We start from the raw sequence: 15,524 nt of genomic DNA, 5'->3' as shown, positions 1-15,524 counted from the left end.
GCTCTTCAGCCCAAGGCTAGTACTTTACCACGAGCCACAGTGCCACTTTGGTATTCTGGTGGTTAATTGGAGATAAGAGTCTCAGGGCCTTTCCTGACTGGGCTGGCTTTGAACTGCAATCTTCAGATCTCAGCCTCCTGAATATCTAGGATTACAGGCATGACCCACTGGTGCCCAGCTCTAGATGACATTTTAAAAGAGCCATCAGCTATAGATGACATTATTTTAAAAGAGCCATGAAATGAGGGAGGAGGTAACAAATTGTACAAGAAATGTACCCACTGCATTTCGTATGAAACTGTAACCCCTCTGTACATCACTTTGACAATGAATATGTAATTATTAAAAAAATAAAAAGAGGGCTGGGGATATAGCCTAGCGGCAAGAGTGCCTGCCTCGGATACACGAGGCCCTAGGTTCGATTCCCCAGCACCACATATACAGAAAACGGCCAGAAGCGGCGCTGTGGCTCAAGTGGCAGAGTGCTAGCCTTGAGCGGGAAGAAGCCAGGGACAGTGCTCAGGCCCTGAGTCCAAGGCCCAGGACTGGCCAAAAAAAAATAAAAAAATAAAAAAATAAAAAAAAAATAAAAAGAAAAGAAAAAAAAGAGCCATCAGTCTGCCTGTAATTCCTTGCATCCAGATTGAACAAGATCTCTATGTCTAATGAAGTCATGCTCCAAAGATACACGTATATACTATAACTTGAATAACACGATACTTTTTCAAAGTGGCATTTTGAACCATGATCCTCAAATCTTAGCCTCCTGAGTACCTAGGATTACAGGTATGAGCCTCTGTTGGTCGGCCAATATATTGATTTCTAAACCTTTGGTTACTATACTTTGTTTCTTTCAGACTTTACTAAAGGAATCATACAAGATTTGCATACTTTTGTGTATCTCTTGTATTCAATATTGTGGTCCTGAGAATTTCTCATGCTGATTCATGTAGTAATGATATATATATATATATATATACACACACACACACACACACTCTCTCTCTCTCTCTCTCTCTCTCCTTTATTTTTTGCCAGTCCTGGGGCTTGGACTCAGGGCCTGAGCACTGTCCCTGGCTTCTTTTTGCTCAAGGGCCAGAGCACCACTTCTGGCTTTTCCCATATATGTGGTGCCGAGGAATTGAACCCAGGGTTTCATGTATGTGAAGCAAGCATTCAACCACTAGGCCATATTCCCAGCCCCTTATTTATATTTTTGTGATATAGTATTTCATCATATAATTAGGTCATAGTTTTTTCATCTACTGGTCTGCATATTGAGATGGTTTCTAGTTTGGAAATAAAACTTTGGTTAATATGCTTGTACCTAGTTTGGTTTATGTTTATTTGGATTTCTTTGAAGTATGTAACTAGACTGTGCCTTAAGTTTGACTTTACCGACTGCTATTGTTTAAAAGTGGTTATATTTAGGTCTGGGGATATAGCCTAGTGGCAAGAGTGCCTGCCTCGGATACACAAGGCCCTAGGTTCGATTCCCCAGCACCACATATACAGAAAACGGCCAGAAGCGGCGCTGTGGCTCAAGTGGCAGAGTGCTAGCCTTGAGCGGGAAGAAGCCAGGGACAGTGCTCAGGCCCTGAGTCCAAGGCCCAGGACTGGCCAAAAAAAAAAAAAAAAGTGGTTATATTTAGTTACACACCTATCAGCAATGTGTTTTCCACTCATCAGCAATGTGTTTTTCACTCGCTCAACAAACTCACTGTTAATTGGCTTTAATTTTAGTTATTCTGCTAGATGTGTAGGGAGTGATCTATTATTTTGGTCTAGTTTATTTCTTGCTTACTGAGCATAAAAATTTTTCAATTTATGAATCATTTGGCTATCCTTTTTGTGATCTTACTGTCAGATTTCTAAACTTATTATTTGGATTAATAAGCCTTTTCTAGTTGCTTTGTAGCCATCTTTTACATAGTTCTTGGTTATGTACATTGAGAATATTGTATCATTTCATAGAAATCCCAAATTTAGTGTCCATTAGTGTTGCTTTTGGAGGTCTTAAGATTTTCTTTATCTTATCCTGAAGCCATGAAAGGAATAGCCACTATAACAGTAGAATATATAGTATATCTGGTTTGTTATTTCCCACAGTAGCCTTTTTCCTGTTTTGTTTTTGTTTTTTTTTTTTGCCAGTCCTGGGGCTTGGACTTAGGGCCTGAGCACTGTCCCTGGCTTCTTTTTGCTCAAGGCTAGTACTCTGCCACTTGAGCCACAGCACCACTTCTGGCCTTTTCTATATATGTGGTGCTGAGGAATCGAACCCAGGGCTTCATGTATACGAGGCAAGCACTCTTGCCACTAGGCCATATTCCCAGCCCTTGCCTTTTTTCTTACACACTTAGACCTATAGGTTATCTATACATGAACACTGTCCATACCCCTCACCAAGGCTTTGAACTCATTGTCTTGTGCTCTTGATTAGTTTTCTTTCTCACTTGATCCATGCCTCTAGCTCCCCCTCTTTCCTCCCCTCTCCATTCTCTTTTACGGTATTTTTAATTTATACAGTCTTGACGTTATTTCTACTTTGTTTTAATACAAGAACCATCTAGTATTTTTTTTTTTTGCTTTGTAAAAATGTGTTTATTTATTCATTTAATTTTTACCGGTCCAGGTGCTTGGAGTCAGGGCCTAGGCATTGTCCCTGAGCTTCTTTTGCTTAAGGCTACCTACCACTCTACCACTTGAGCCACAGCACCACTTCTGGCTTTTTTGTGTGTGTATGTTGTATTGAGGAATTGAAACCAGGGATTCACACATACTAGGCAAGCACTCTACAACTAAGCCACATTCCCAACCCTGTATTTATTTTTATTGTTATCATAAAAGAGGTGTGCAAAAGGCTTACAGTTACATAAGTAAGTCGGGCACATTTATTTTTGGACAGTGTCACCCCTTCCTTCACCCTCTCTTAGTCTTTCCCTCCCAGCCCCACCTGCAAGTTCTATAGTTCCTTTTCAACATACTGTCTATTGAGTACCACTGCTTTATTTCTAGTGTTTTTTATTTGTTTAAGCATACTTAGGATAAATTCCTGAAAGAGTAATCATTGTCCCAGATGATAGACATAGTTATTGCCTAGTTACCCTCTACAAATGGCTCTGCCAACACACACTTCCCAAAAGGGAATGAGCAAATATTAGTCTTCCTTCTTACTATCACACAGAGGATGTTAACAAACTCAATGATAGTTTATTGTAATTTATTTTGACTTGAATATCTTCTCATAGATTTAAATCCATATTGTATTTCTAATTGTTATAAGTCTTTTCCTACTCTTAGTTCTCTTTTTGTTAAAAGTGTTATTCTGCATTTTCCTCTGACCGATTTGTAGACATTTCATATGCAGGAGAAAGTTAGGACTCTTTATGCATTAAGTTCCTTCACCCTTTTCCCAGTTTTCATTTGTGTAATGTTTGGTTCATATGGGAGTAGATTTTTTATTTTCTGTTCTTCAAGGTTTTTTCTTGTAATGCCAAAGATTGAACTCAGTGCCTCTTAAATTGATGCAAATATTCTAATATGCAGCTTTTTTCCCCCTTTTTCCTTGTGGTGGTCCTACAGTTTGAACTCACAGCCTACTGTCCCTTAGCTTTTTTTTTTTTTGCTTAAAGGTAGTCCTCTATTGCTTGAGGCACACCTCCACTTTTAAGATTTTTGTGATTGCTTGGAGTCTCACAGGTTCTCTTGCTCCACCTGGTTACTAATCAATCCTCAGATCTCAGTCTCCTGTGTAGCTAGGATTACAGATATGAGCCACCAGACTCCAGGTGTCTGCAGCTCCTTTACCCGACTTTTCCCTCTTATATTTTGTTTCAAACTTAGACTTCTTAAAAATCAAAAGTACTGTCTCCCTTCATTTATGCATTGTGGTTATGGTTTGCTCCATTTTGGTTTTTATGTAAAACTTAAATTTGATACCTGTATTATTATTCAGCTTGCCATAATTTTGTATTGATGCCATTTGATAACCACTTATTAAATAATATATATTTTTTCTGCCCCAAATAACTTATATCCCATGGTAAATTTCAGTATGTATATAGTATTGCATTTTATTGGATTTTTTCTCCAATAACAAACTTTATTGCTACCTCAGTGTTTGTACTGTTAAAAATATTTATTTTCAACAGCTTACAGTATTTAACGTTTTAGTTTTCCTACATTTATTTTTTTCCATTTAAAAGTTAGTATGACACTTTTTTTAAGTTTTCAGAAGTTTTGTTATGAAGTAGTTGTAGAAGGGGGGTTCAGTTTTAGAAGTCAGGCTATAAGTACAGTGCATCTTGATCAGCATTATCTCTTCCATCTAAAGTTACTTGTTTAAATTGAAGCTTGTTTTGGTTTGTTTTGTTGAATGTGCTGGTACAGGGGCTTGAGCTCAGGGCTTCTAGCTCTTGGTAGGCCATTTCTGCTTAAGGCTGGTCCCTATCACTTGAGCCATACCTCCACTTCCAGCTTTTTATGTGAGATAAAAGTCTCACAGACTTTCTTGAGTTGGCTAGCTTTGAACCACAACTTTGAATCCTCAGATCTCAGCCTCTTGAATAACTAGGCTTATATGTGTAAGGTACCATTGTTGGGCTTGAAGCTACTATCTTGAGTTTTTCTTGTTTTTTTAACTATATATAGGAAGGCTGTTGGCTAATGCATTTATACATCTATGTACTCTCTTTTCTCTTTTAGTTTGACCAGTTCTGGGCCTTAAACTCAGGGCTGAGCTTTTTCAAAAGTTCAAGGCTATATTATTCTCTTGAGCCACACCTCCACTGTGGCTTCTTGGTTAATTGGAAGGAATAGTCTCTGACTTTTCTATGTGACTTCCAATTGTGATCCTCAGATCTCAGCCTCCTAAGAAGCTAGGATTACAGGTGTGAGCCACTGTCGCCTGGCCTGGCCTTTGCTTTTTAATATGCTTAAATGACATTTAAAATGATGTGGTTCTGAACCTTTGAATTTATCTATACCTATTTTTTGGGAAAGTTTTGGTAGCATGAAAATTTCACTTTCAGCGTTATTGCTAAGGAAAGAAGAATCTGACTTGTTTGGGGGGACAAAAAAATGCAGAATGTGCTAAATAATCAAGAGAACTTCTACTTGTGATGGTGTATGGAATACTTAGAAGAATGGTATCCTATCGTGTTGTCCTACTTGACCTGTGTTATTTGAAGCAGAATTTCTTTTGGAAATCTCTTGATTGTTTTGGTCCCAATGTACTTTGGGGCGGGCGGGTCTTTCACTGCTATGTTAATTTCATCTGTAGTATTAATTTTAGATTGCATTTGGTGGTATAGGTCTCTAATCCTAGCAATCAAGGAGATTCTTGAGTTTGCTACATGGCAAGATCCTGTCTCTCTCCCTCTCTGCCCCCATTTTATAAAGGGATTACTGTAATGTTAGAAACTCAGTAACAATCTTAGTAACTTTACTAGGGAAATTTTTTCAATTTAAGAATGGAGCTTGAGGCTGGGGATATGGCCTAGTGGCAAGAGCGCTTGCCTTGTATACATGAGGCTCTGGTTTCAATTCCCAGCACCACATATACAGAAAATGGCCAGATGTGGCGCTGTGGCTCAAGCGGCAGAGTGCTAGCCTTGAGCAAAAAGAAGCCAGGGACAGTGCTCAGACCCTGAGTCCAAGCCCCAGGACTGGCCAAAAAAAAAAAAAAAAAAAAAAAAGAATGGAGCTGAATATCTCAATTTAGTTGGTAATATTTGATATTTCTTGTCATTTGAAAATTTTATTTAATTTTTTAAAATTAGCAAACATTAATTGTATGAAGGGGAATTTTATGACATTTCCACACAAACATACAGTGTATCCTACCATCCTCATCCACTCTGTCACTCTCCTTTATCCTTCACCAGAAGTTTCATTGCTCTATTTTCATACATGCATAGAAAGTATTTAGACCATATTCATCCTCATTCACACTTTACATTCACCCGCCTCTTCTCCAGTAGTAACCTCAACAGAGCCTATTTTTTTTTAAGCTGGAAATTAGTTGTTCCAAACAGTTTCTCTATGGTATTTCCCACATATATAAGAAAATATAGGGCTGGAAATGTGACTTGGTGGTAGAATGCTTGATAGACGTGCATGAAGCCCTGGGTTCCATTCTTCAGTACCACATAAACAGAAAAAGCCAGAAGTGGTGCTGTAGCTCAAGAGCTAGAGTGCTAACCTTGAGCAAAAAGAAGCCAGGGACAGTGCTCAGGCTGAGTCCCAAGCCCCAGGACTTGCAAAAAAAAAAAAAAAAAGAAAATATAACCATTTATATTTGAATTACAATAACCACCTATTTCTTTTTCTACCTTCCCCTACTTCACTGTTGTTTAGTTTTCAGTGAGATTACTTGGCCATCCTCATACATAGATAGAATGTATTTGATATTTTTACCACCCATCATTTCCTCTTCCCTTTTTCCCTTCATCTCACCAAGCAGTCCCATAGTTAATAGGCATGTTCTATGGATATGTGTGCATGTGTGTGGATGGATGGATGGATGGATGGGTAGATTGATAGATTGTTTTGGTTTTTTGCCAAACCTGGGGCTTGAACTCAGAGCCTAAGCACTGTCACTGGCTTCATTTTGCTCAAGGGTAGCACTCTACCACTTGAGTAACAGCGCCACTTTTGGCTTTTTCTGTATATATGGTGCTGAGGAATCGAACCCATGGTTTCCTATATACGAGGCAAGCACTCTACCACTAGGCCACATTCCCAGCCCTGTTATTATTGTTTTATTGAGCTCATTGTTTGGAATTTTTACTTCACTCTCACTCAAGGCCTTCTTTGTGGTATTACTGGTTTTTTGTTGTTTTTTTTCAAATTTTTATTATCAAACTGATGTACAGAGAGGTTACAGTTTCATACGTTAGGCATTGGATACATTTCTTGTACTGTTTGTTACCTTGTCCCTCATGCCCCCCTGGTATTACTGGTTTTTGAAGACTTGTTACCTTGCACATTTATGAATTTGGTCATCTGTCTTTGGGATTTATATATGAGTCTAGGATTTGTTAACGTTTCAGTTGGTGGTTTATTATAGCTTCATTAAGATTAGGTGACAGTTGGTGGGTGGTATGTGGATTCAGGTTGACAAATAGTTGATTTCTGTGCTTGATACTGTGTGTGGGACTCTTATTCATGGTCAGGACACTTTGTAGACCACATCTTTGTGTTTGTGCCAAGTTCTAAAGAAGAACATAGGATCCAAGGTATGACTTTAAGCTGGTGTCACAGTCATCAGATTTCCCTCCCTTACCTGGGAGAGAGTGGTGCCATTTATCAATTATTGGGGCACCTTAGCTGATTCCGTCATTTGGTTATTGTGAACAGAACTGCAATAAATATGGATTTGCAGGTATTGACTTTTACTCCTCCAGAGTCAGATATATGAGGTGGTCCTCAGGTATACTGTTAGTTTTTTGAGGAGCCTCCATACATTTCCGTAGTGGTTGTAGCAGTTTACACTCCCACCAGTGGTAAAGTGTGGTCTCCTTTCCCCTCCTCCCATATTCTCAACAGTATCTGTTTCTGTTTTCTTGATGTTTGCTCTTCTGAATAGTGTTAGGTGGAATGTTAGTGTAGTTTTGATTTGTAGTCCTATATGGCCGAGGATGTTTGTTTCTTCATGTCTCTGTTAGCCATTTGTACATACCCACAACTGTTTAATTTGTTTGGCCATTCATAGGATTACTTGTTCTTTTCCTGTGAGATTTTTTTGCTTTTTTATTTTTTTGCCAGTCCTGAGGCTTGAACTCAGTGCCTGAGCACTGTCCCTGAACTTTTTTTGCTCAAGGCTAGCACTTTACCACTTGAGCCACAGTACCACTTCTCTCTTTTTCTGTTTATGTGGTACTGAGGAATCGAACCCAAGGGCTTCATGCATGCTAGGCAAACACTCTACCACTAAGCCACCTTCCCAGCCTCCTGTGTGATTTTTTTGAGCTTGTTGTATATTCTTTTGAGTAGCTCGTGAAGAATCTTTCCTATTCTGTGGCTTGCCTCTTGGACAATTATTTCTTTTTATGTACAGAAAATTTTTTTAATATTTTTATTTGGTACCAGTTGCTGGATTTGAACTAAGGGTCAGAGTACTGGCCCTGAGCTTCTTAGCTCAAGACAAGTACTCTACCTATTTAGCCACAGCTTTACTTCTGGTTTTTGGTGGTTAATTGGAGGTAAGAGTCTCACAGACTTTTCTGTCTTGGCTGGCTTCAAACCACATTCCCTAGATCTCAGCCTCCTGTGTAGCTAGGATTGCAGATATGAGCCCCTGGCACCTGTCAATTCATTTTAAAGTAGTTGTACAAAGGAGTTTGAATTCAACCAGTCATAAACACAACACATCTTAATCATTGTCATCCCTTTTAATATTCCCATCTTTCCCAATCCCATCCGTACCCTCAAGTTAACATCAAAACTTTTTAACTTGATGCAGTCCTATTTTTCCATATTCTTTCCGGGAAGCTGCATTCTGAATCCAGAAAAATCTCTGTCTTCCAGAGTTTTCCATATGTTTTCTTGGAGTAGTTTCAAATTTCATTTAAGGTCCTTGATCTATTTGAATTTTAATACAGATTAAAAGATAAGAGTTTTAATATTTCCTGTGAATGAAGATAGTCAGTTTGTTCATCATCATTTATTGAAGAGGCTGTCATTACTCCAGTATGTTTCTGGCTCTTTTGTCAAAAACTGCATCATTGCAGCCTTGTGGTTTTATTTTCTTGTGTCTTTTGGTGTCAGTACCATGCTGCTTTTGTTAGTTTGGCTTTGTAGCAGTATGCAGTGCTTTCTGTGTTTTCATATCAATTTGGATTGATTTTTGACATTGAAACTTTGGGGTATTATATTGGACCTGTGGATTCTTTTAGTACTATGACCCTTTTTACAGTATTAATTTTGACATATCAGGGACAGTGCCCAAGCTCTGAGTTCAGTCATCAGGGACATCTCTCCCCACCCACAAATCAGTACGTGTAGGCAGTATGGGCAATCTGAGAACAATATCTGTCTGTCCTGTCTTGTACCACATAATTTTTGCAGGCCTCTATGGTCCATGGGCATTCCCCACTCATGCTCTAGAAGAAATAATTTTAAATTTTTTCTCTATTTAATGTAGTATTAGCTGTAGGATTCATACATAGCATTTGTGTTGAAATATATCTCTTTTATTCCTACTTTCTCCAGTTATTTTTAATCATAAAAGTACGTTGAATTTTGTTAGAGACTTTCTGCCTTTGTTGTTTTTTGAGTACATTTCTTTATAATTTCTTTTATCTGTAATACACATTATATAATTAATATACATTATAATATCCAGTATAATATTATGTTCACACATACACATACATACATGCTTATTCATTCCAGCCTTGTCTCAAACTCATAATCATCCCATCTTTGCTTCCAAAGTGCTGTGATTACAGGTGTACACAATCACACCCCAACTCTTAAGTCCAACTCATTAAGTTGATACTATCTTAGTCTTTGAGCCTTTCACTTTTTCCTCTAGATTATTTATTCCCAGGCAATGGTATTTAATCTTTGCTACTTTTTTCTAATTTTTTATATCTAGTCTTTGAAATTTTTAGCTTTGTCTATATTGTTTTCTCACTTTCACTAGTCATCTCCTTACCTTCAAGAAAATCTTTGTTTCTGTTTTTCTGTTTTTTTTTTCTATTTTTTGAGGCATTTAGCACAGAATGAGGTCGTATTTGCTAGTGAACTAAATCCTTTATGACCAAAGGCTTCTCTTTTTTTTATGTGTGTGTGTTCATATATCATTTACATTGCTTTCTAGTAGTCTATGCTTCATAAATATTTCATTCTTTGGTACTGAATTTCAAACATCTGTTCTGAAGAAAATTACAGTTTACAATAGAGTATTTACGAGAATTTCATAGTTTTCAGATGTATTATATTAATGTAGGAATTGGTAATATGTTTTAAGTTTTGGCGTCTTGGTAAGTTACATTTTTGTTGTTGTTGTTACTGTTTATTATTTTTTTGTGAGAGAAAGACTTGTTATACAGTTCAGGCTATCCTCTAACTCAGGATCCTCTTATTCTAGCTTCCATGTGCTGACGTTACAGGTGTGATTTACTAAAGCCCATCTCTAAAGACTTTTTAACATTGTTTTTAATAACTATATGTCGACCTTGAGATAATCTTTAAAGGATGGTAACCTTTAGTTATAGCATATAGTAGTTGTTATTGACATCATCTACTATTTTCCACAAATAACACATAGTATTCTCCTGTTGACCTTTCCCTAAGATACCTGTTCATATCAGTGTTTAAATCCTTTGTTACATTTATATTTAGGCTTTTGGAGGGGGTAGGGGGGCTGGTCATGAGGCTTGAAATCAGGGCTTGGGTGCTATCCCAGAGCTTTTGTGTTCAAGGCTAGTGCTCTACCACTTGAGCCACAGTTCTACTTCTGGCATTTTATTTTGTGTTTCATTGGAGATTATAGTCTCACAGACTTTCGTACCTGGGCTAGCTTCCAAAATGTGATCCTCAGATCTCAGCCTCCCGAGTAGTTAGGATTTACAGGCATGAACCACTAACACCAGCTATTTTTAGACTTTTAAGATCATGAACAATAAAAATAAAACATTTGTAAGACATAGTTCAGGAGTTGAGTGCCTGATTAGCATGCATTGAAACTCCAGTATTACAGAAATACCAAGAAATAACACTTTAAACACTTTAAAATGTGCTTAGAACTCATGTATGTATGCACATGTGCATAAAAGCCATTGCTTTTGTTTTTCTTTTTTCAATATAGGAAATGTATGAAGTTGCCAAGAAACTCTGTTCTTTCTGTGAAGGTCTTGTCCATGATGAACATCTTCAACACCAAGGCTGGGCTGCAATCATGGCCAATCTGGAAGACTGCTCAAATTCATACCAGAAGCTACTTTTCAAGTTTGAAAGTATTTATTCAGATTATCTGCAATCCATAGAAGACATCAAGTTAAAACTTACTCAGTATGTTTTTCATTAAATGGATAATGTTTGTTTATAATGCCTTGAAATATAACAGTAGTTTCGGTCCCTATATGTTTGTTTCTTAGAGATTATATATTTGCTTAAATGACTTTTTTTCAAGCCTTAGGATCATGCTTTATTGGTTATAGTTTTTAAAAAGACATATTTATAGATTTGTAATTTATATATGATTGTATATAGTTTTGTTTTAGCATATATAATGTCTATATTCCTGTCTTCTAGTTGTTTTATAAAAAGTATTCATACTTTTAGCATATCAAACTCAGCCTTGTACATTGCTAGGCAAAATACCGTACCACTGAGCCATCTTCCTAGCCCTAAACTGATTTATAAAACTTTTTGTTTCTTACTTAATAGAGGAAAGATAAAACATAAAAATAACACATCTAATCAAAATGCTAAAGTTATCAGACAATAAGCAAGTAAAAAGATATGTTTTTATTAGCTTATATTAGTTACACAGAATGGGATTTCATTTTTACTTTTCCATGCTTGTTTACAGTATATTCAAATCAATCTCACCCTGTGTCTGTCTGTCTGTCTCTCCCCCCCCCATCCCCACTTCCCAAAGCAAAGTGGATTTTTTTTTTAATATTACCATTCTAGTAAAGGAGATGGAATGAAAATTTAGCTCTCACTTAAGGAAGCTTTCTAGGGGTGTGTGTGTGTGTGTGTGTGTGTGTGTGTGTGTGTTACTGAGATTTGAACAGAAGGTCTCATGCTTGATAGGCAGTACAGCTGAGTTGTTACTCCAGCTCAATAAATTATTTTAATGTGCTACATGTTATATCATGTTGTGTGTAAAGAAAGGGCTTATAATAATGTAAAAAACATAGCAGTAATTTCCAGGTTTTATTTCCAGTTTTTCTCTGTACTGCTAAAGATCAAACCCTGGACTTGATGCATGCTACTAGGCAGGCATTACACTTCTGAACTATACCCCCTCTTCTTCCCACCCTACCTCCCTCTCTACACTATCTACTCATCTACTTCCTTCCCTCCTTCATTTTCTTCTTCCCTCCTTTTACTTATCTCTTTTGTCATTTAACTATTTAGTTAGATTTTGGCCTCAAGATGTCAATGAAAGACATATTGGGAGAAAAGATAATGAATAATTAAGACTAGAAGAATCTTTTTAAGTTTATTATAATCTTTTCAAGTAACCGTGTTTTGTAGTCTATTATGCTGATTTAATGTTCACAGTTGTACTAATTTATGTATGGGTTCATGAAAGCCTTATGTCTTGTTTTTTAAAAACTTTTTTGAGATATAATGAATCTGAGTTACTCTACATTATAATCACTAATTTTTGGGGCTGAGGAGTAGATCAAACAGTGAGGACCTGTCTAGCAAGCTTGAAACCCTAAACAATAACTGGTACAACTTAAGAAAAAGTTTGAAAAAAAATTCTACCTGAGTGACTACTATAGTAAATGTTTATAGATTTGAATTTTTATTTATTTTTGTGCCCGTTCTGGGGATTGAACTTGGGGACTAGGTGCTATCCTCAGCTTGTTTGCTCAAGACTAACACTCTGCTACTTGAACCACAGCTCCACTTCTGGCTCTTTAAGAGTTAATTGGAGATAAAAATCTTACTGATTTTCCTGCCCAGACTGGTCTTGAACCAGGATCCTAAGGTATCAGCCTCCTGAGTACTAGGATTATAGGCATGGGTCCCTGGTACCCAGCTTGAATTTACTTTGATAAAAGATTTTATAAGCTGTGTGCTAGGGGCTCACACCTGTAATTCTAGCTACTCAAGAGGCTAAGATCTGAGGATTGTGGTTTGAAACCAGTCTGGGCAGGGAGGTCTGTGAGACTCTTATGTTTCTTCTAATCACCAAAAAAGCCAGAAGTCGAGCTGTGGCTCAAGTGACAGAGCACAATATCCTTAAGCAAAAAAAGCCCAGGGACATTAACCAGACCCAGAGTTTGAGTTCTAGGACTAGCACACACTCATATAAAAGGTTTTATTTGCAGAATGTTTTGTTGCCAGTCCTGGGGCTTGGGTTTAGGGCCTGAACACTGTTCCTGGCTTCTTTTTGCTCAAGGCTACCTCTTGAGCCACACTTCTGGTTTTTGCTGTTTATGTGGTGCTGAGGAATTGAACCCAGGGCTTTGTGCATGCTAGGCAAGCACTCTAAGCCTCATTCCCAGCCTGCAAAGTGTTTAATAAAAGCATAATGTCATAGTCTGGCATAAAGTAGCTACCTTATTATTAATTAATGTTTTAATTTGTTATCAATAATCTTGTCTCTTTAACACCTAGCTCACAAACTAGTTTATGTATGTATAATATATGTGGTAAGGTTTGTGTGCATAATAATGAAATGTGACTTCATTCGAAGATGCTAATCCCTAACCAAAGAGGTCTTACTGTTTTACTGACAGATCTTTTATATTTTAAGTTTAGGAACTGCTGTTTCAGTAATGGCCAAGATTCCACTGTTGGAGTGTCTGACCAGACATAGTTACAGGGAATGTTTGGGAAGACTGGATTCTTTAAATGAACATGAAGGCTCAGAAAAGGCTGAGATGAAAAGATCTTCTGAACTGGTGCTCTCTCCTGATATGCCTAGAACAACTAACACATCGTTGTTAACCTCATTTCACAAGTCAGTGGAACATGTAGCTTCAGATGCCACAGATACTGAAAGTGGCAAAGAAATTAAGGAATCGTGTCAAAGTACGATCCAACAAGATGAACCTTCAGTAGCTGCTAAAGACAGTGATCTGCCCTTTTTTAATGTTTCTTTGTTAGATTGGATAAATGTTCAAGATAGACCTAATGATGTAGAATCTTTGGTCAGGAAATGCTTTGATTCTATGAGCAGGGTAAGTAATATTAATGTTATATTTATGGTAGCATTTTTTAATGAAAACTGTTCTTTGCACTTGAACTTCATAGGTTGAATCTGATTTATTTAACTATTAACCCAATTTATGAAGTAACTAAATTACTGAAGATTATGAGATATAGGTTGAATTTTTAGTGCATTGAAGATTTACTTAACAGTAAATTGCAGTGAAGTACTTTTAAATACTGCATATTGTTAGAAATTATAGACAGGTTGATCTTAGTCAAATTTTGTAATTAGATCTGATCTGCAAGTAGGTACAAAACGTTTGAAGTCAGAAAGGAAATTGATAAGGATACATGAGATTTCTCTCTTCAAGAGTATAGTGGCTAGAATAGTTTAACTTTTCTTAAGGGATAGTCAGATTTTTTAACTCATTTTTTTTTTAAGGAATATAAAGCTATTGATTACAGCTCACCATTATTTACAATAAAGCAATCAATATACAATTGGGTAACATTATACTACAAAGTTGTTTCTCTGGCTTTTGTGGAGCCAGTAACCCAGTACTGAAAAAAATTGAGCCTACATGTAAAGAATGAGTTGGGGGTAAAGAAAAAGCATGCAGGTCAATAATTATAAAATTTTGTTCATTCATTTAGGCTAGCAAATTCTAAATAGTCAATCTAACCAGCTGATTACATTCCCATGAGCTGAGTCTTAGCTTTTCATATACAGATTCCAGTATTCTGTAAAGGAATGCTCTCTACAGAAACTTTTAATGAAAGGAAATCACAATTTGTCTTTTCTAATCTGGGTGAGAAAAGTTGTTGGTAGTAAATTTTTGCCTTTCAAGAAGTTTTGAAAACCTACTGCATTTGAGGCTAGGCTACCTTGTAAGTTCAAGGCCAACCTGAGCTGCTTAGTGATCCTGTCTCAAAAAAACTAAAACAGGGGCTGGGGATATAGCCTAGTGGCAAGAGCGATTGCCTCATATACATGAAGCCCTGGGTTCGATTCCCCAGCACCACAGATACAGAAGATGGCTAGAAGTGGCGCTATGACTCAAGTGGCAGAGTGCTAGCCTTGAGCAAAAAGAAGCCAGGGACAGTGCTCAGGCCCTGAGTCCAAGGCCCAGGACTGGCCAAAAAAAAAAAAAAAAAAACTAAAACAAAGGCCAGAAATGTAACTCAGGGATACATCATTTGCCTACATATGCAAGGCTCTGGGTCTTATGCCCAACATCTCTAAACAAGCAAAATCTCCAAAACAAAAAACTACCTATGTAAGTATTTTGTTCACACACACACACACACACACACACAGAGAGAGAGAGAGAGAGAAAATTCAGGATGGTCCTTTTTTTTTAGATTAATATTTTTATTTTATTTTTTAAAATTTTTATTGTCAAACTGATGTACAGAGAGGTTACAGTTTCATATGTTAGGCATTGGATACATTCCTTGTACTGTTTGTTACCTCCTCCCTCATTCCCCCCTCTCCCCTCCCCTTTTCCCTTCCCCCCCATGAGTTCTTCAGTTCATTCACACCAAACAGTTTTGCAAGTATCGCTTTTGTAGTCGTTTGTCTTTTTTACCCTGTGTCTCTCGATTTTGGTATTCCCTTTCAGTTTCCTAGTTGTAATACCAGTATACACGGTTTCCAATGTACTCAGATAAGATAC

General features: G+C 37.2%; 1 protein-coding gene and 1 long non-coding RNA gene across 4 annotated transcripts in view; one reads left to right on the top strand and one right to left on the bottom strand.

Annotated features, from left to right (window-relative positions):
* Rb1cc1 (RB1 inducible coiled-coil 1) overlaps positions 1 to 15,524 on the top strand; it is an 83,063-nt gene that overhangs the window by 28,980 nt on the left and 38,559 nt on the right. For all 3 annotated transcript variants that reach the window (XR_007212864.1, XM_048359270.1, XM_048359269.1), the window contains exons 6-7: positions 10,817 to 11,019; positions 13,451 to 13,877. Coding sequence is in view for 2 of the 3 variants with exons in the window: in XM_048359270.1 (XP_048215227.1) it covers positions 10,817 to 11,019; positions 13,451 to 13,877 (630 nt within the window). In the remaining variant the exon portion in view is untranslated. The remainder of the gene's footprint in view (positions 1 to 10,816; positions 11,020 to 13,450; positions 13,878 to 15,524) is intronic.
* On the bottom strand, positions 1,121 to 2,556 carry LOC125361052. The gene is made up of 3 exons (XR_007212865.1): positions 2,363 to 2,556; positions 1,659 to 2,120; positions 1,121 to 1,433 (listed from the first exon to the last, which is right to left on the bottom strand). It is a non-coding gene; the product is annotated as an uncharacterized LOC125361052 (long non-coding RNA).

This window comes from Perognathus longimembris, chromosome 12, assembly GCF_023159225.1.
Source record: "Perognathus longimembris pacificus isolate PPM17 chromosome 12, ASM2315922v1, whole genome shotgun sequence".
NCBI lineage: Eukaryota > Metazoa > Chordata > Mammalia > Rodentia > Heteromyidae > Perognathus > Perognathus longimembris.
This window is presented reverse-complemented; position numbering and strand designations above follow the sequence as displayed.